This window comes from Asparagus officinalis, chromosome 4 (genome assembly GCF_001876935.1).
Source record: "Asparagus officinalis chromosome 4, Aspof.V1, whole genome shotgun sequence".
In the NCBI taxonomy this organism is placed as follows: Eukaryota; Viridiplantae; Streptophyta; class Magnoliopsida; order Asparagales; family Asparagaceae; genus Asparagus; species Asparagus officinalis.
This window is the reverse complement of record NC_033797.1, coordinates 24918050-24939139: the sequence shown is the minus strand read 5'-3', so window position 1 is coordinate 24939139 and position 21090 is coordinate 24918050. Positions and strand designations below refer to the sequence as shown.

At 39.8% G+C, this 21090-nt stretch overlaps 1 protein-coding gene across 1 annotated transcript; it reads right to left on the bottom strand.

Moving 5' to 3' along the window:
* On the bottom strand, positions 13250–16932 carry LOC109836991 (probable LRR receptor-like serine/threonine-protein kinase At3g47570). Its single transcript, XM_020405069.1, has 2 exons — positions 14195–16932; positions 13250–13762 (listed from the first exon to the last, which is right to left on the bottom strand). The coding sequence occupies exons 1-2, from the start codon at positions 16824–16826 to the stop codon at positions 13389–13391; spliced, it is 3006 nt and encodes a 1001-aa protein (XP_020260658.1). The 5' UTR covers positions 16827–16932; the 3' UTR covers positions 13250–13388.

The window sequence follows — 21090 nt, the reverse complement described above, 5'->3', positions numbered from 1 at the left end:
AAAATTGGTCCTTGGTACCAAGGATACCCGTATTCCTCATACGTGTGCATGTATAACATTAAAATATATCAAATGATTGAATAATACTAAATATAAATATGATCAAATAATATTCATCATTAAATATATTCATTTTGAAATATATTCAAAATTGAATATGTTTAATATTTTATTTAAATAACTACATAATATTAAATATAATATTAAATACTAACTAGAAGTGTTTGGTAAACATTAGTTATTATTGTTTTTTTAATTTTGGATTTATTAAAGGTAGGGGATAGAGAAAATCCTAGGAGGGGGATCACAATCCTCCAATTTTAGGTTTAACTTTTTCTTGAAAATTTTTCACTAGGATGTTTAGAGTAGGATTGGGATTTGGATTTTGAAATCCTAGTCCTAGTCATAATCCTAGAAAACCAATAATACCATATATTAAATTCCGAATCCTAGTCCTAAAACTAGTAACACCATAAAGTTAAACCCAAATCCTAGCCCAAAAACCAATGACACGGTAAAGTTAAATACTAAAAAAAAAATGTCACAGTCCTAATCAACAATCCTCAACCAATAACCCCCTTAGTGAGAAGGATAATACTCGGAAAATCCTAAAATTTTATCTAAAAAACTTTTGGAAGAATGAACTTAGCTAGTTTTGTTTAAGCTTTGAATATAACATATGGTTCCTGGTGTGCTCACTTATGCGACAGAGATCTCACCGAGTTCTAGTCTGGCAATGCCAAAGTCGCACGCATGCGCTAACGTACCATTTCTTCATCTAACAAAACGTTGCTCGGGTTCAAGTCACAATGCAGAATTATGTGAGGATGATGGCGGTAGAGATGCTCAAGTGCCAAAGCCACATCTACCATCATATTCAACCTTCGGATTAGACTTAGGAAATAGTTTTCGGAGTGCAACCATCGCTCAAGCTTTCCATTGGGCATACGTTGCGGGGCTAAAGCCTTGGAAGTCCATATCGGAACATATGCTGATGATTTTAATCAGATTCCTATGCCGAAACCGAGCTCAAAGTGTTGGGGATTCGAAACAATCAATCGAACCCTTGCCCTTCCGGACCTTGTGTTGAAAGTAGGAAAGTAGGAATAAAACCACAAATAAAGATCTAACTTGCAAAAACAGTAAAAGAGACGAACACACAGATTTAACGAGGTTCGGCAACATGCCTACGTCCTCGGGAGCAACACCACACAATCTCTTTATTAATTGAAGAAGAAAATACAAGCTCTCAAACAATGGGTTAATCTCTCTGAGATTCTCTCTCTCTTTGCAGTCAAAAAACTCTCTTTTTTGATGTTGTACAAACCCTAAAATCGTTTGGGGTATATATAGAATCCTGGTTGAAACAAAATCCCAAAAGGAACAGGAAACTGCCAAAAATACTCGCGGTCGACCGGCCCGGTCGACCGATCAGATTCCAGAGAGTTTGGCGGTCGACCGGCGCGGTCGACCGATGGCAAAACCACTTAGAGACCAAAGTGCCTGCAATGAGTTCACCCGAACTCTCCCCTTCTTCGCATGTATCTTTTCCCCCGAAAAATTCTTTCTTCAATCAACATCCCGACGATCGCGCCGATCCTCGTAGTGTGGCTCCGCCTTCGTCTTCTACTCGTGAAGGCCAACTGAAGTTGCGCACAACTCCAGTTTCTCAATGGTGACTGCCTTCGTCAACATGTCCGCCGGATTTTGACTCCCCAAAATCTTCATTAAGTGCAACTTTCCGTCCTCGATCAGCGAGCGTATAAAATGGTATTTAACGTCGATGTGCTTCGTTCTGGCATGATATACTGGATTCTTGGCAAGATGTATAGCGCTCTGGCTATCACAATAAAGAACTCCTCTCCCTTGCTTCAGATCCAACTCTTCCAAGCACCCGTTCAACCAGATCATCTCCTTGCTTGCTTCAGTCACCGCGACATACTCAGCCTCGGTTGTAGACAAAGTCACAATCTTCTGCAGACGTAAGACCCAGCTCACTGCTGTCGACGCTAAGGTATAAATATACCCCGTGGTGCTTCGCCTCGTATCATGATCACCGGCGAAGTCCGCATCCACATATCCTTACAGTACCAATTCATTCCTCCTGAAACATAGTGGTTTGTTTGTTGTCCCTCTCAAGTACCGCATTATCCACTTCACGGTCTCCCAATGCTGCTTCCCTGGATTGCTTGCAAATCTGCTCACAACTCCCACTGGATGGGCGATGTCCGGCCTCGTGCAAACCATCGCGTACATGAGACTCCCAATGGCCGAAGAATATGGCACCCTGCTCATATGCTCTCTATCTGCATCTGTCTTAAGCGATTGCTCCTCAGATAGCTTGAACTGACTTCCAAGGGGTGTGCTAACAACTTTAGCATTCTGCATGTTGAACCTCTGAAGTACCTTCTCAATGTATTCAGCTTGGCTCAATCTCAATGTCCCTTCAGCTTCATTTCTATTGATTCGCATCCCTAGAATCTGCTTCGCTGCACCCAGATCCTTCATTACAAATTTCTTTGCTAGCTGTCTCTTCAAACTGTTTATCTCTTCTAAACACGGTCCTGCTATCAACATGTCATCAACATATAATAACAAAATAATGAAGCTGGACTCGAACCTTTTGAAATAACAATAATGATCCGAATTGCATCTTCTGTAGCCATTGTTCTGCATGAAGTTATCAAACTTCTTATACCACTGTCTCGGAGCCTGTTTCAAACCATATAAGCTCTTCTTGAGCTTGCACACCATCTCTTCCTTTCCTTCTTCAATGAAGCCAACAGGCTGCTTCATATAGATTTCTTCATCCAAGTCACCATGAAGAAAGACAGTCTTCACATCTAACTGCTCAAGGAAGAGGTCTTCTGCAGCTACCAAACTCAACACCACTCTGATGGTTGTGAGTTTCACAACAGGAGAAAATATCTCCGTGTAGTCTACTCCTTCCCGTTGTTGAAACCCCTTCACGACTAATCTGGCCTTGAATCTCTTGCTTCCATCACTCTCCTGCTTGACCCGGTAGACCCATTTATTGTGCAAGGCTTTCTTCTGTGCAGGTAGCTAGGCTAACTCTCATGTCTCATTAGTGAGTAGAGAATCCATCTCCTCCTGCATCGCATGCTCCCACTGCTGAGATTCACTCACTTGCACTGCCTCTTCATAACACTCCGGCTCTCCGCTATCTGTTAAGAGTAGATAATCAAGTGACGAGAGATATTTGAGATTTGGTTTGGGTACCCTGGATGACCTCCTAAGCTCCACGCCCTGGGTAGTAGCTTCTGCACCTGTAGTCTCCTCCGTTCTACGGTCAGAACTGACATCGTCGCCCCCATTTTGAAGTTCCTCCAAATCCATGTACTCGGATCCACCTGTATCCGTAGTGCTGCTCCCACTGCTTTGGCTATCTTTGGCATTGTGGAAGTTCCTCCAAATCCATGTACTCGGATCCACCTGTATCCGTAGTGTGCTGCTCCCTGCTTTGGCTATCTTTGGCATTGTCCCTGTCCTTGTACATCACCTCCTCATTGAATATCACATCCCGGCTCCTGATGATCTTCCTGTTCTTTTCATCCCAAAGGCGATACCCGAACTCATCAATGCCGTATCCAATGAATGTGCACTTCTGTGACTTAGCTTCTAGCTTGTCCCTGACATGGTCACTGATATAAACATAAGCCATGCAACCAAATACCCGCAAGTGTGAGAGATTTATCTTTTTTCCACTCCAAACCTCCTCTGAAATCCCAAAATCTAATGGAACTGATGGCTCGTAATTAATCAGGTAGGCTGCCGTATGCACCACATCCGCTCAAAATGTCTTAGGCAGACCTGCATGTAGTCGCATGCTCCGCGCACGCTCTGTCAAGGTCCTGTTCATTCTCTCTGCAATGCCGTTCTGCTGCGGCGTCCCTGGAGTAGTCCTCTCTAAGCGAATCCCATTCGTAGCACAAAACCTCTTGAACTCCTCCAGCTCATATTCTCCACCATTATCTGATCTCAAGCACTTCACCTTTAGATCTGTCTCATTCTCGACCATGGCCTTCCACTTCTTGAAGATTTCGAACACCTCTGACTTGTGCTTCATGAAGTAAACCCACATCTTCCTCGAGTGATAGTCGATAAAGGTGACGTAGTATCTCGAACCGCCAAAAGAAGACACACTGACTGGGCCCCATACATCTGTATGAATTAACTCTAGCTTCTGAGCCTTAGGTGGCCTTCCACCCTTTTGGAAACTAACCCTCTTCTGCTTCCCAAAGATGCAGTCTTCATAAACTCTGACTTTCATGGTGTCGATCCCAGTTAGCTTTCCTTGTGAATGTAGAATTTTCATCCCCTTCTCGCTCATGTGTCCCAGCCTGTTGTGCCACAGATCTGTACTCTCCTTGCCAGCTACAATTGCGAGGGTGTCACTCGTATGTGAAGTGAGGTAGAGAGTTCCTGTTTTATTGCCTCGGGCAACAACCATAGTACCGTTGGAGATTCTCCATGAATCCCCGGTGAATGTCGAAACGTAGCCTTCTGCTCCAAGCTGTCCCACCGAAACAAGATTCCTCTTCAGCTTCGGCACGTGTCTCACGTTCTTTAAATTCCACTTAGAGCCCTTTATCTGTATCTGAACGTCGCCCTTTCTAACAATATTGCAAGGTTCATTATACCCCAAATATACTTTACCAAAGTCCCCTGCTACATAGTTCTGAAGTAGTTTCCTATTAGCAGTGGCGTGGAAAGAGGCTCCTGAGTCGATGACCCAAGAATCAGAATCGCTATCCATAGCAAGGATCAAGGCATCCTGCACGATATGAGCCTCCGGCTCACCTGCATCCTTCTTTGGTGCTTTACAGACCGAAGACATATGGCCCTCCTGGCCGTAGTTCCAACACTTCCTTTTGATGGACCTAACCTTCGAGTTCGGCCTCTTCTTCACTGATTTCAACCGATTCCTGTTCTGGTTTCCTTTCTTCTGGCTTCTGCCTCTCTGCTCGAAACTTAGGGCTGAACTTGAACTTTCTGATTCAGACGATTTCCTTCTAACCTCCTCGGATAGAATCATGCTAACAATCTCATTCAGCTTCAACTTCTCTTTCCTCGCCGAATTGCTGATTGCCGTCACACAACCTGCCCAACTATCCAGCAACTGCGATAGTAGTAGAAGGGCCTGCACTTCGTCATCGAACGTGATGCCCATGGAGATAAGTTGATCAACAATCGAGTTGAACTCGCTGAGATGTATCGTGAAGGACCGTCCTTCTGCCATCTTGAGGTTGAAAAGAGTTTTGACTAGATGCACCTTGTTTGCTGCCGACGGTTGCTCGTACATCTTCGCGAGCGCTTCCATAAGCCCCACCGTCGTCTTCTCCTTCAGAATATTGTGGGCTACTGATTTGACGAGCGACAACCGGATTTGCCCTAGAGCCTTCCTATCCAGTACCTCCCAGTCACCATCTGACTCCTCTTTCTTCTTTCCCTTTTCCTTGCCCATCAACGGGCGATACAAGTCCTTCTGGTACAGATAGTCCTCCATCTGCGACTTCCAGTAGGCGAATTCTGAACCGTCAAACTTCTCGATCTTTGATTTGCTTTCCTTTGCCATGACTTTCATACAAATTGCTGAACGAAGCTCTGATACCAGTTGTTGGGGATTCAAAACAATCAATCGAACCCTTGCCCTTCCGGACCTTGTGTTGAAAGTAGGAAAGTAGGAATAAAACCACAAATAAAGATCTAACTTGCAAAAACAGTAAAAGAGACGAACACACAGATTTAACGAGGTTCGGCAACGTGCCTACGTGCTCGGGAGCCACACCACACAATCTCTTTATTAATTGAAGAAGAAAATACAAGCTCTCAAACAATGGGTTAATCTCTCTGAGATTCTCTCTCTCTTTGCAGTCAAAAAGCTCTCTTTTTTGATGTTGTACAAACCCTAAAATCGTTTGGGGTATATATAGAATCCTGGTTGAAACAGAATCCCAAAAGGAACAGGAAACTGCCAAAAATACTCGCGGTCGACCGGCCCGGGCGACCGATCAGATTCCAGAGAGTTTGGCGGTCGACCGGCACGGTCGATCGCAATCAAANTTTGGGCGGTCGCCCGGCCCGGTCGCCCGCGACCTGATCCAGGCTCTCCCAGCCCCCTATGCACGTTCGCGGTCGACCGACCCGGTCGACCGCAGATCTGTCTGCGTGTTTTTCTGATCTTTTTGATTCCAGCTTTTGTCTCGAACTTTGGGTCTACACCTTAGACTAACACAAAGATCAACATTCTCCATCAAAACTCCGCAGAAGCCTTCAACCTCCAAATTCAGGACTTTCACCGCGACGATAAGCTCATCATGGAAGGCATCCTCTGTACACTGAACCGAAGCCTCCCCTCCTATTAAGTTGGCGTCACTGAAATATTCAGTTGCACGAATAAGCTCGAGGAGAGAAACTGTTGGAAATTTATCAAATAATTAAGATTATAGCATGCAGATAAATCCGAAAAAATAAACAATTAAATCTGGCCTGATCGGGAGCAGTCGTGTATTCACTGCCCTAGAAGATTGAGAACCCGCCTATCGCCCTGGCGCAGATAGTTCCCTCCCCCTAGCGGTAAAAGCCCCCAGAAACGGCCGGCCTCTGCACTCGGGCGAGAGTGCAGAGCTTCAGCTCAGATGAAGGAAGTTGCCCATAAAATAAAACTAAGATGTAGATGAAAATAATATGTAGGGGAGAGAAGAAAAATAAGAGAAACTTGCTGTATATTTTTTTCTTATCATTTTGAGCTCAACATACGAGGGTTGGAAAAGACGTTACAAAACCCGTAATTAATTCCGTAACGTTCGTCATAAATTTTGTAACGTTCCCCATAATTATATAGCCGTTACACATATTTTTAATTGCTAATTAAAACATGTTTTAATTATAAAATTTTATTACTATTCATGAAGGCAAAATTGTCTTTTCTTAACAAAATATCTAACAGAAACCACTCTATAACCATCAAAACTTGGAGAATTGGTGCCTTCTTCCTTAGATGCAATGCGAATATAAGACACAAGCTAGCCGGGACAATCAGAGCAGAATAAACTAACAATTGGGAGGATATATATATAAACCAGAGAACGTTTTCTCCTTGAACGAGTAGTTAGGACATTTGTAAAGTCCTAACTACTCATTGAATAATCGGCCAAAAATATAAGAGCATCTCCAAAAGATGGGACACCGAGATTGGAGAATAATCGGCCTTCTGGAATCTGTCCTTCCTACTCATTGAATGAAAGATCTAGACTACAGAGGTAAGGTAACTTCGCTAAAGAGTTAGGTAAATAACCAGACGAAAATTTATGAGAGAGGTTTACATACTTTGACATTTGTAAATCCCCTGAAAGATTGTGGAATTTGACCTTGGAATGGGTTACAAGAAAGATCAAGATGTCTAAGAGCATCTCCAAAATACAGTCTCCCCAAAAATATACTATTGTATATTCTTTTTTAAAGGGGTCACTCCAACCACCGCACTCTAAAAAGGAATATACAATGGTATATTCTTTACATGATATCATTATATCAAACTCCATTTCTAAAATACATATCATTAAATGATGATTTACATAATACTTTAAATAGTTTAAAAAATATAAAAAAATATAAAATGATTAAAAAATTATATTAATTAATTTAAAATATGAAATATGTTATAAATTAATACTAAAATTATAATATATAATATAGTTATATATTTAAATAAAATTATAAAATATATAAATTGTTAATACTCAATTTAACAATTCTTTTACTTATTTTAAAAAATATAAAAATTAAAAAATAATTATTAAATAGGACATAAGTGGAATATTTAAAAGTAATTAGTTAGTTTGAAGAGTAAAATAGGAAATTTTTTGGGCGAATAGTGATATGGAGGGGACTGCATATTTGGAGGAAAAACTCCAAATATGCAGCCTGTGGGGGAGTTTTGCAGTCGGGCTCCATTTTTTAGAGCTTAGTTGGAATGTCACCGGGCTGCATTTTGGAGAAATGCAGCCCGGTTGGAGATGCTCTAAACCCCGGGCCGGACCCGGACCGGGTTCCGGGCCCGACCGGGCTGGGTTTCGGGCCGGGTCCGGTTTATTTTCTTTTTTTTAATTTTTTTATTTAAATTTTAAATTATAAAAAAAGACAAAAAATTAATAAAAAATAATAATTTTATTAATCACTTAAAATAACATAAATTATAAATAAAAAATTATAAAAATAAATTCTTTATTAATAATTAATAAATCATTTACAAATTATAAGTATAAATTTATTTTGGAATTCATCGCATAACAATAGATAAGTACATCACAGATAGGTTTTTTTAAATTTCTTTTTATTTCTTTTTTTTTGATAAAAAATGCTAAAAATTACTTTAATATTATTATATTTTATATAATTATGTATTAGTATATACTTAAAAATTATTATGTAACTATATATTATATATACATATATTATATGTAAATATATTGTATATATTTATAAGTTATAACTTGAGAGAGAGAGAATCGCATAAGTAGTCGTTGCCCGTTGGGCCAATGGGGAAGAAGTAGCCGTTGTAATATACTATACTTATATATACTTATATACTAAGAGAGAGTATACACACACACATATATTATATATATATATATAAGAGTATACTTATATAAGAGAGAGTATACTTATATATACATATATACTAAGAGAGAGTATATACATACATACATACATACATACATTATATATATATAAGAGAGAGTATTCTTATATATTCTTATATAAGAGAAAGTATACTTATATATACTTATACATATATATACTTATTTAAGAGAGAGTATACTTATATATACTTATATACTAAGAGAGAGTATATATATACACACATACGACATATTATACATATATAGAAATATATTATATATACATATATAGAAATATATTATATATACATATATAGAAATATATTATATATACATATATTATATATACATATTTATACATATATATATATTTATATATACATAATTCTACATAATAGTATATATAAAAAAAATAAAAAAAATATAAAAAAAATTTACTATTCCGCGGCCGGCGCCAGACCGGGTCGGGACCAAAAGACCGGCCCGGGCGCCACGGAAGCCCGATTGCCCGGTTTTTCGGGCCGAGCCGGCCGGCGAGCTTTTTGGACACCCCTACGGATGTGCAAGTTTCGGTTGGAACCGAAAAAACGACTTAATCGGCTGATTTTGGCGTTCGTACGACTCACCCGTTCGGCCCGGATTTGGAAATTTCAATCGGTTGCCACCCAACCTTCCACTGCCAACAAAATAATAGCTGTCCTCTATTAGAAGGAAAGAGAGAAATTGAACTCATTTCGTGCATATAATACATATTAACACATATAAAATAAAAAAAAATAAAAAAGTTACTATTCTGGGCGTCATCGAGGCGGCCTGGACCCGGGTCTGGCCCGGGTTTTTGGGCCGACCCTGGCCGACCCCAGGCTGGCCCGTCGGCTTTTGGCACCACTACCCAAGATAAAACAACTATTCACCAAAAAGATATTGATTAGATCAACTTGCAGGATGTTATTGTTAGTGTCGGGTGTACACACAAACTCCGCAGGTGAGGTCGACGGCGAGCTCGAAGTGAGGCTCAGACGAAGTCGACGGCCAGCTCGAGGCAAGCTCAGGCGAGGTCGAGTGGGCGAGGTGCAGGCGAGTGCGGGCAGCTTCTGTCAGGTGAGGTCGCTCAAGGCAAGCTTGAGGCGGGCGAGATTCTGTCAGGCGAGCTCGACGCAAAGCAGGTGAGGGCGAGATCGTGGATCTGCTGGCGAGCCCGAAGTTGAGCGCATGCGAGCTCCTCACAGGCTGTCGACAATCCGTCTACATCTTAGCTAGGGTTTCCTATAAAAGCGGAACCCAGATCTCGTGGGGGTGGTGCTGGGGCTTCTTCTCTCTCTCCTTCATGCATTCTCTGCTCTCTGGGCGCTGCAATGTCTCTTCTCTGCTCTTCTCTTTTCTCTCCAGCACTTAGGATTTAAGGGGGGGGGGATTTAAAAAGGGGGATTTAAGAGAGGAATCTTTATTGTAGCTACATTGTTGATTTGTATTTATTAAGAGATCTCAAGTTTGAGATCTGCTCTTACATTGTAATTTCTTTGATTAATAAGAAATTAATTGTGTGGCTCCCGAGGACGTAGACAAGTTTGCCGTACCTCGTAAATCTTGGTGTAATTTTCTCTATACTACGTTTCTTGCTGTTTTAGAGGTTTAGCGTAGCCCCGGGTATTCCCCAACAACTAGTATCAGAGCCGAAAATAATCTAGAGGAAGTCAGATTCAAGTGGGAGTCATGGCCACATATGAAAAAAATGTGATATTAGAGAAGTTTGATGGATCAGATTTTAGATTTTGGAAAATACAGATAGAGGATTATCTGTATCAGAAAAATATGCATCAACCTCTCTCAGGAAAGAAGTCGGAGGGTATGAAGGAATAAGATTGGAATATTCTAGACAGAAAGGCCCTCGGGATTATCCGTTTGACGTTAACCCGTAATGTTGCTTTTAACATTGCAAAGGAAAAGACCACGACGTATCTTATGACAGCACTCTTAAATATGTATGAGAAGCCATCAGCCTTAAACAAAGTTTATTTAATGAGACGGTTATTCAATCTGCGAATGACGGAAGGTGCATCGGTAGCACAACATCTCAATGAACTCATTACAGTCACGACCTAATTGAGTTCAGTTGATATTGAGTTTGATGAAGAAGTACGAGCGTTGATCCTTTTGTCTTCCCTACCAGAAAACTGGAATGCTACAGTCACAGCTGTTAGTAGCTCGTCGGGAAACAACAAGTTGAAGTTCGATGACGTTCGTGATCTGGTTCTCAGTGAGTCAGGTGAAGCTACAACCTCTTCAGTAGCTACAACCTCTTCAGTCAGGTGATCATCTGGTTCTCAGTGAGTCAGGTGAAGCTACAACCTCTTCAGTAGCTGATGACGTTCGATTACAGTCAGGTGAAGCTACAGTCACAGCTGTTAGTAGCTGATGGAGAGAGTCAGGTGAAGCTACAACCTCTTCAGTATTGCATACATAATCAAGAGATAGAAATTCAACCAGAGGAAATGGATCAGAAGACAGGAGGTCCAAATCCAGGAATCCCAGCAGCTCGAAGGCTATTGAGTATTGGAAGTGCGGGAAAACCGAGCACTACAAGAATCAGTGCAAGAGTGCACAGAAGGAGTGGGAGGCAAAAGCAGATGCAAATGTTGCTTCCACCTCAGGAGGAGATGATGCATTGATATGATCTTTGGAGAGCAAGGAGGAGTCTTAGTTTTGAGCGTGAATTACCCATAACCCCTGCCCTATCATAAGTTAGAAATAAATCCATATCCACCCTATTTATGGATTTTAAATTGTTATGGATTATATTTGAAATTATTAACTCTAGATTATGAATTGATTAACTTATAATATGTATTATCGTGAACTAATAATAGTCATATTATTCTATATATAGGTTCAGATTTGATATCTGGAAAATAATGTTTTGAGGAAGTTGTACTCAGTGGAGGTGAGTTCATTTCTCACTAGTATTTTATAATATGAAATTGTATGAGTATTATAATCGATTTATCTTGTGATCGAAAAATAAATAATATATCATTTTCATGTATATAAACTTAAAGGTGATTTAATTTACTTTTGTTGTGGCCTAAGCCGTAATACGATGTTGATTTCGTATAAGATATGAAAAATCAATTTGATTTTATATAAACTATGAAAAGTGAATTTGGTTCTCATGCGATTTCAAATAATTGTGGGAATTTCTTTATTTGAAAGCTTTTGAAGAAAAGAAATATTTTGAATGTGCTTCGACAGTTTAATGGATTCAAAGAATTTCTGTGACTTAGTATCTGATAAAAATAAAGAAAAGTGAAATCCGTGAAATGTTTTAACTAGGATGGAGAGTTTCAGCCTCGTACACTTCATTTGAAAATATTTCTAAATTCTGATAAGCACGGTTTTTCTGATTTGACTAGTGATTCTCGATGTTTTTAAACCCTCAAAAAGTTCACTATGAAGTGATTCTGCCTGCCATATGGTAAATGCATCTTTATTTGGCCCCTTTGTATTGGCCCTTCTGAAATTTGTTCCGGCCCCTCTGTTTTAGCCAGTAACCTATGGCAGTGTTAGGTGCATTCGATTCTCGAGAATTATCTGTTATCTGATGTGTTTTACGTATTCCCATGCTACTGGGCTATAATTCGTAGCCTTAGTGTGACATATGAGGTGATTCTTGTGGTTCATGAATTACTAGCCGGAAATGTGGAGTTAAGTGCTATACGGGACTAAGTGGTACACCGTGTGGACACAGTGAGAGCCACCTCTAGAGCCTGCAGGAGCCACCTCTAGAGTCCACATCACCCGACAGTAATAGATTTGTGATTTTAAGATTTGAGCGTGAATTCGAAGAATACGATTCATCGAGATTTAAGATTCTGATAATTGACTGTGAAATTAAGAAAATAATACTCATTTGGTTTTGTACCCAATTTAGAAATTTCTTTTCTTGTTAATGTTTACCTTGCTTCGAAAGGGTCTGATTTTAATAAAATATTATAGTATATTCAGTTACACATAAGAAAGAAAATATAACTTTTGTATTCTTTCTTATAGATGACAATATTATGATATTTGGATCGTATTTTGCTATTTTTGAATTTCTGGTGCAAAATTATAATTTGTTATTTTTGAGAATTATTATTATTACTATTTTGTTAGTTATCTAGGAACTCTAGTGGGCAATGTTCTCACTGAGCTCTAGCTCACCCCGTTGTTTTTAATTTTTTTTCCAGATCTGGTGTAGCTTCATACTAGCCGAACTTTTGGTTAGGTCATTTGGCTGAGAGGCGTTATATGGAGAGCCTCTCCTTTTTGATGTTACATACAGTCAACAATGTGTTTGAAGTAGTAAAATGCTTATAACTGTGAGCTTGTGGGTTGTAAGTATCGATTATATACATATATATAGTTGCTCTGAACTTCTATATATCATCAGCAGGTTTATAAATGTTTTGAGATAAACTATGTGTTATGAAGTGCTAGGCTTGACTCATGCATAAGACTTGTCTTGTGCATGAGTCGCTGCTGTCACGTACCCTGTATTTATAAATTTTTCGCTGCAGTTTCGGGGCGTGACACATATGGTGGAGAAAAGAGGTAAGAAATAACTGATTGATCCCACAATCATTCAGCATAACATTAAGTTACAATGAAATAGCTTAAATATTCCTCACATGGAGATGATCGACTACAATTTGGAATTTGGACGAGAGTACGCCCCAACCCAAAATGAAACAGAGTATCAGAGACTCAGGAATAGGAGAGCTGCAACATGTACTCCTGTTTTATATCCTGCAGCCTGGGAACAACTTGTGTCATTGGAATTCTCTTTGACGGTGAAAACCTCGAACACATCAACCCCAACTCGATAATAGATGATAAGCACTGATACACGGCCACTTGATCTTCTGATTCCTGTTCAGTTTTAGAACCATCTTTCAAAAGATTGTGATCTACAATCTCCGTTAACGCTTTGGGGTATGCATTACTTATCCACTCTGTTAAGTTTGATTCTTCGTTAAACATGGCATCCGTGGGCTTTTTTCTTGTGAACGTTTCCAACAAGAGAATCCCGAAGCTGTAGACATCACTCATTCTTGAGACCGTTCCTGTAGATCCATACTCTGAGGCAAACATTACGATAAGCCATGAGCTCACTATATTCAAGTTTACTATGGACGAGACATGCTCACATCAAAGCTAGCATGTGTCAATAACATAAGGAGAAAAGAAGGAAACATCCCACCTAAAACATGCTAGATTGTGTATATGTGTCAGAATAAAAGCATGGCAATTTGTTAAATATTGCATTACATATGGGTGCTTGGGTAGTTTGTTCATCTAAGATTAATCTTTTGTGTGTGTGTGTGTGTGTGTTTTAGGATTTCCTTATACGTATTGGATTAAGTTCAAGAAAACTTTCGATGTGATCTAACAATTACAATCAGTAGATAGTTTTGAATTGAGATCGGGCCAAAGTCCCAAATGAGGAAACTAAAACAGAAATTTGATGACAAAATACATGCATTGATCTTAATTTAGTTCATTTCACAAACCTGGAGCAATATAACCTATAGTGCCTCGTGTGGTCGCTGTCACAACGGACTGATTATCACCAAACATCAATTTTGCAATGCCAAAATCACCCAGATGTGCTACCATTCCTTCATCCAGCAAGACATTACTTGGCTTCAAATCGCAGTGTAGGACAGTACGAGGTAAGTGATGGTGGAGATACTCAAGTGCTGATGACACATCCACCATTATGTTCAACCTCTGGAGTAGATCGAGGCACTGATTGTTACCGTATATCCACCTTTCAAGGCTCATGTTGGGCATGAATTGGAGTACTAAAGCCTTAAAATCATGATTGGAACATATGCTGATGATTTTTATTAGATTTCTATGTCGAACCATGCTTAAAGCTCGACATTCTTCATCAAAACTCTTCAAGGCCCCTTCAACTTCCAGATTCAAAACTTTTACCGCTACAGTCAAGCCATCATCAAGACACCCTCTGAACACTGAGCCAAAACTTCCCTTTCCTACTAAGTTGGCATCACTGAAATTTTCCGTAGCACGAACTAGCTCAAGATACGAAATCACTCTTTGCTCATCTAAACCTGTCGAAACTGTGCGAGTCACAGTTATCTTTTTTCTTCTTTGATAGATTACACGTATAAGACAAAAGCTAGCAAACCCAAGCACAACGAAGAGAATCGGTGGAAGGATGTATTTGATCAGTTGTAGTTTTCTTGTTGAATGAAAGTTCACAGCGTTTGAGGGGCATGGTGGAAAGTCCAGCAGAGGTGCACCACAAAGTGCTGTGTTTCCTTCCAAAGATGGGATGGAGAGATTTGAGAATACTCTTCCTTCTGGAATCTGACCTTCCAGCTTATTGAATGAAAGGTCCAGAATCTCAAGGTAACTTAGATTAGCTAAGGACTTTGGTAGGTCACCAGACAGAAAATTGTTGGATAGATTGAGGTACTTGATGCTTATCAATCCACTTAGAGAGCTTGGTATTTGACCTTCAAATGAGTTGTTAGAAAGATCAAGATGTGTAAGCACCTGAAGTCGGCCTAGAGAACTTGACAAGTTACCTGACAACATGTTCGATGAAAGATCCAATATATTTAAATACTCCAAACTTCCCACTGAAGGAAGCAAGCCATCAAGCATGTTTTTTGAAAGGTGCAGTTCAATGAGACTTGTTAGGCTCCAAAAATCAAGGGGAATGTTCGATGATAATCTGTTGCCGGATAATGCGAGGTATTGTATCCCGCTGATGTTACTTATAGAATACGGTATAGGACCAACAAGTCTATTGTTTTCCAGCCGCAACACATTTAAACTTCTTAGTAGGCCAAGCTCCGATGGTATGGATCCGCTTATTCCATTACCATGCAATGACATATACTGAAGCTTTTCTAGCCTCGGAAAGGACAATGGAATAGTTCCAATCAGCTCATTTCCTCCCAGATGTAGAGAAACCAAGTTACTTAGGTTCTTCAAACCTGTAGGAACTTCTCCCCTTATAAAATTAAGGCCAGCAAATAAATGTTGAAGATTTATGGAGAGATTCCCAATGGAGCTCGGAAGAACACCTCTCAGCTCATTGCCTATCAAGTGGAGGTAATATAAATCCCTGCAGTTGGAAAGAGATGTAATGAAGTCAAGGTCCCCAGACAGTCGGTTCCCTCCCAACAATAACCGGGTGAGTAGGGGCATGGATTTTCCTATAGAAGCAGGCACGGGCCCAGTAAGATTGTTAACGGCAAGCTCGAAAATTTCAATTCTTGAACAATTCAAGAGAGAAGTGGGTATTGAACCACTAAAGCCATTATCTCCAAGAAGTAGGTTTTGCAAGTTCGCTAGATTGCCCAACTCCTTGGGAATAATTCCTGTGAGCATGTTAATGCTGAGATCAAAGCCGTCGAGCTTTGTGAGGTTGCCTAGAGACTTCGGAATTATCCCAGAAAGTCTATTCCCACCAAGATATAGCTTTCTGAGCTCAGTCAAGCTACCAAGGTCAGCAGGTATGATACCATTAAACTCATTCAAAGATAGAGACAACGATTCAAGGTCCCTACACTGAGCAAAGCTAGACGGGATCTCACCCGTTAGCTGGTTAGCTGAGAGCGATATACGTTGCAGACGAGGGAGCGTGATATTACTTCCATTAGATATAAGAGTGCCCGAGAGATTGTTATCACTACAAAAGAATTGGACAAGTGAAGACATATTGAAGATAGCGGTCGGAATGGAACCGTAGAGGGAGTTCTCTTCGAGGTACAACTCCTCGAGACGTGGCAGTTGGCTTAGGACTTGAGGTATGGAGCCAGCGAGAGAGCAGTTAGCCAGGTCAAGCCTAGAGAGGAAGGAGAGGTTGGAAAGGTGCGGAGAGATTGTACCTTGGAGAGGAAAATTCAGAAAGTCAATGGCAGTGACTCGCTCATGATGCCTACGGCTGCAGGAGACACCAATCCAGTTGCAAAAGGATGTGTTGCTGGTCCAGTTGGTGCTCAAGATTGCATGAGGATCGCGGACCTGAGCTTTGAAGGCCAATAGTGATTCAAGATCAGTGAGATTGGTGTATTTTCTTGATGCCGGCTGCTGAGGAAAAGAGAAGATGGATAACAAGAACACAACTTGGACGGACAAAAAGCGAGGAGGAGGCTGCTTCATGGAGAATATTGCTGATCAATCAAGAACAGGATGACATACAAGAATAAGCTAGAGAATCGATACATTATGCAAGATTATTTCAACTTTTGTAATAACAAGTTTTAACTGTTTTTTGGATGGGAAGCAGACTTGGTCATTTCATTACAAAATATTAATGGTTGAAGTCCACGCTATATTGGATGACGCATGCTTGTTTTTATTAACTCTTCACACTGAATGTAATTTGAATACGTATGCTAGCAATGTCAGCAATAATTGTAGGGAGTAATTTCAGAGCAAATTCCCGTTATGAGGAGATAAAAGTTTTCTTCGGAACAATTCCCTACCATTGGGAGTACTATCATGAGGAGGATGTGATTTATTGTTATATGGATATGTGCATTCTAAGTGCACTTTCATAGTCAGAAATTATATCTATTCTTATAATACGAAAGTCTCCGAGGATATGTGGAACACATTTTTAAATTTGGGGATCAAACCTTCCTAAGCCTAACAAAGTAGGCAATATTGTGGCCTTCCGGAAAGATGGGCTTGCTGACATTGCGGAAAAGCACTATCGGCAAAGGGACATATCACACAGAAATTATCAAGGCTCTGATGTGGGATGCATCAGTATGAATCAAGAATGTAATGTACAAGATTTCACAATCATTCATCATCGTTATCATCATAACAATTCAAACCAAATAACTTGATGTGGCATTGATCAGTAGCAGGTAAAACTGTGAACTTCATGATTTCTCAAAATAATACCTGTAAGAAATTCAGTTCATAAATCCAGCTCTCAACCTCCAATAAATTGGTGAGTAACGGCACTCGTCCAGTCAGATCGTTAAGAGCAAATTTGATAAAGCTGAGAGAAGAAACATTCAAGAGAGACGTCGGTAATGAACCAGTAAGGACATTGTCGCCCACAATTAGATATTGAAGATTTATCAGGACTTGATACAATACGAAGGAGACAAGACATCTCAAAATCCGACTAAAACTTCCCATAACCAATCTATAAAACCAACAAAACAATTGAAGAGAAAATGGCCATAGAGGAATAGAAAATGTAAACAGAGAGTCTGGAGCTCATCCAAGGACATTTTGTTTACTGTCTATTGCAAAACATGGTCAAATTGTATGCCAAAGAAAAAAAAAGGCCAAGAGAAAATTGTGAACATACTTCTCACAATGGTGTATAATATTGTGAAATAAGTTATTCCCCAAAATAATTTTTGTTCTGAAAAATAATGTATAACAAACCCATCCTTTGCATATTACATGATAGGTGATAGATAACGAAATCTAACTGAGTAGCAGAGACTGTGACTAGTGACTCTACCAATTGATTACAGTCAATATTCTTGGCAGAAAACCATGACCCATTGAAAATTAAAATTAGAAGTTCAATAATTTCATCTAACATTTTTATGAATTTGTCTTCTGCTACATTTAGTTTCTTTATAGATTCAATATGAATGCTGATATGATCAAGCTACATTGAATTTGGAAAGCTAATCGCCTAAAGGTTGATGGTTAGAAAGTAAGTATGGCCGTGTATATAGGCTGCAAACTTAAGGCCAGGATAAAATAATTTAAGGAAAAGCAAAAAGAAAATTACACACGCGCGCGCTTATGTAGCTTACAAGTATTTGAGGAATATGCATTTTGATGTACTTATATTCTTATGATCTCATAAATAAACAATATCCACCTAATGTCTCAATGAGAGCAAAGAGAATTTCAATAGTTCTATTTCCTGGAGAAGGTGATGAAACTTTTAGTTCATTTAGATGCAAGAGCCAACACTAGAAATTATTTTTCTAAAAAACTAAAGTAAAAGTCTTTGGTACAAGCCGTGAGATATGCATCCCAACAATGAGAAAAAGAATAATTTCTTCAAGCTTCTAGTTGACTGACCTAAGCCAATCGCTTTAATTCATAACAAAAGCCTAATCATAACATAAAGTCAAATTAGGGATACAGAAGTCAACTTATTATTGATTTACAGAAAAGACAACTAAGCAATGAGCTATGCATCTTCACCTGACAAGCAAGAAAGTGCTTTCACACTCAAAAAAGAAAAGCAAATTTCTCTCTCAGGGTTAAAGATATCAGCTGATGTTGAATACTGAGTTCAGCAATGTAATTGTTTCCAAACACTCAACTCCGTTAAGGCCTGGTCTTTGTCAACCTGATGAATGCAGGTGAAATAAACTTTAAAAGTGCTATAAATGCGATTTTATGCAACTATGATGTCTTAATAAAAGAATATTATTTAAACTCGTTAAAACAACACATATTAAGAATTAAATGGCTATTTAATTGCTAACTAGAATTTTCATATCATTCTTTAAGACATTGAGCATCTCCAACAGCTTCCCCATTTCTCACTTTTGGAGAATTTAGTTAGGTTTTTGGTCCAACAGATTCTCCATCTCATTCTCCAAAATAGGGATGGAGGAGAAAAAATGGGGAAGCTTCCCCAAATCTGCAGCATTCTCCAAATTTTTGGAGGAAAAAATGGATTCTTCAAAATGGGGAAGCTGTTGGAGTTGATGTAAAAATTAGTTGGAGAATATGACTTTTGCTTCCCCATTTTAGAGAAAATTTTGGAGAAGCTGTTGGAGATGCCCTATGGAATATAGACATTGATTAACGAATATGAATTTGAAATCTTCTTTCAAACATGTGAGTTGTTTTAGGTGTGAAGCCATTATTTCCAAGGTTCGATGTTAGTTAGTGAATCTGATCTAATCCTAGCATCTATCTTTTATCTTTCTTGTTTGTTCTTTATTTTAGTTCCTCTCAATTGATCTTAGTGTTGTGCACAGCGGAAATTTCGGCAGCACCTCTGGTGCGCAAGGTGCACAACAAGAGATTAGATCACAATGAAATTCTCGTTTCTCAAAGGAAACAAGAACCAAAAGCCAGATATCTCATCAAAGTGAGATATCAGCTCTTCCTCTCGTCAGCTCTAGGGCTGCGCGTCGAGGGAACCTACAAGGTATTACAAATCACGACAAGAACACAAATTTTACGTGGTTCGGCAAATAGCCTACGTCCACGGGGTAAGGAGGGGGAGATCTACTATTAGAGGGAGAGAATACAACTGGGGTTTACAATCTCACAAATAAAACCCCTCACACAAACTCTCTAATCCCTCATACAAATATCTCTCTCAAAAAGGTACACAAAACCCTAAAAAACCTCTGCTTTTCTTCGTAACCGCAAACACCTCTTGCACGAACTTGCACCTCTGTCGATTAAACTCCAGCCAAACAAACTCCTTGCTTTTCCGTACTTGCTCCCGCAGCCAATGAAGAGACAGCAGCAATTTATTTTTCCCTTCTGCCACACCTAAACCCTAGGCTACAAAGATATATTTATAGCAGCCAAAGAGACATTCGGGTGGGCCGCACGAGATTGGTACGTCTTTGGTCTTTGATGCTTCGATTCAGGAATATGGCGGCCCCACATGTTCTCAAAACGTGAACTTTTCACGTGCTTCACAATTCTCCACCTCGGTGATGTTTTTCCAAAACTGAGCCGACACCAAAACAACCAAATGTCCTACTTATTGTGTCCAGTACGAACTCAATCCACAACAAGTCGAGAACCCGAACGAGAGTCCAAACAATCTCACCCCCATCAAAATCAACTAATCCAAAAACCGGCTGCATCGTAAAGACTGCCTACGTATCCTCTTGCCCAAGGAATCAAGCCGCGGCTGCATCGTAAAGACTGCCTACGTATCCTCTTGCCCAAGGAATCAAGCCGCCCGTAGTTCATCCAAATGGCCTCGAAAGGCCTCAACACCGAAGAATGTTCAAAATTTCCAAACAATGACCAAACTTAACACCTGAAACAACTTTGGTCAACATATCTGCAGGGTTGTCCTTCGTGTGGATCTTCTCCAACATGACGTCTCCTTCATCCAAAACGTCACGAACAAAATGGAATCTGACATCGATGTGCTTTGTGCGTGCATGATAAACCTGGTTCTTCGCCAAATAGATAGCTGACATGCTATCACAATATACCCGAAGGGTCTCCTGTGCAATCCCCAAGTTCTCCAATAATCCCTGCAACCACAAAGCCTCCTTCACAGCTTCAGTCAACGCCATATACTCTGCCTCCGTAGTGGAGAGAGCCACTGTAGACTGAAGTGTGCATCTCTAACACACCGGTGCTCCTGTTAGTGTAAAGATAACTTGGATCTTTAACTCAAGGTGATTAGACCTTAAATCAAAGAGCACCAAGCTCTGATACCAAT

Excerpts from the sequence above, each read along its gene's own strand:
- LOC109836991 (XM_020405069.1), bottom strand. The coding sequence starts at position 16,826 with ATGAAGCAGCCTCCTCCTCGCTTTTTGTCCGTCCAAGTTGTGTTCTTG. Across the intron at positions 13,763-14,194 it reads TATAGGTTATATTGCTCCAG|AGTATGGATCTACAGGAACG; the intron begins GTTTGTGAAATG and ends TGTTTGCCTCAG.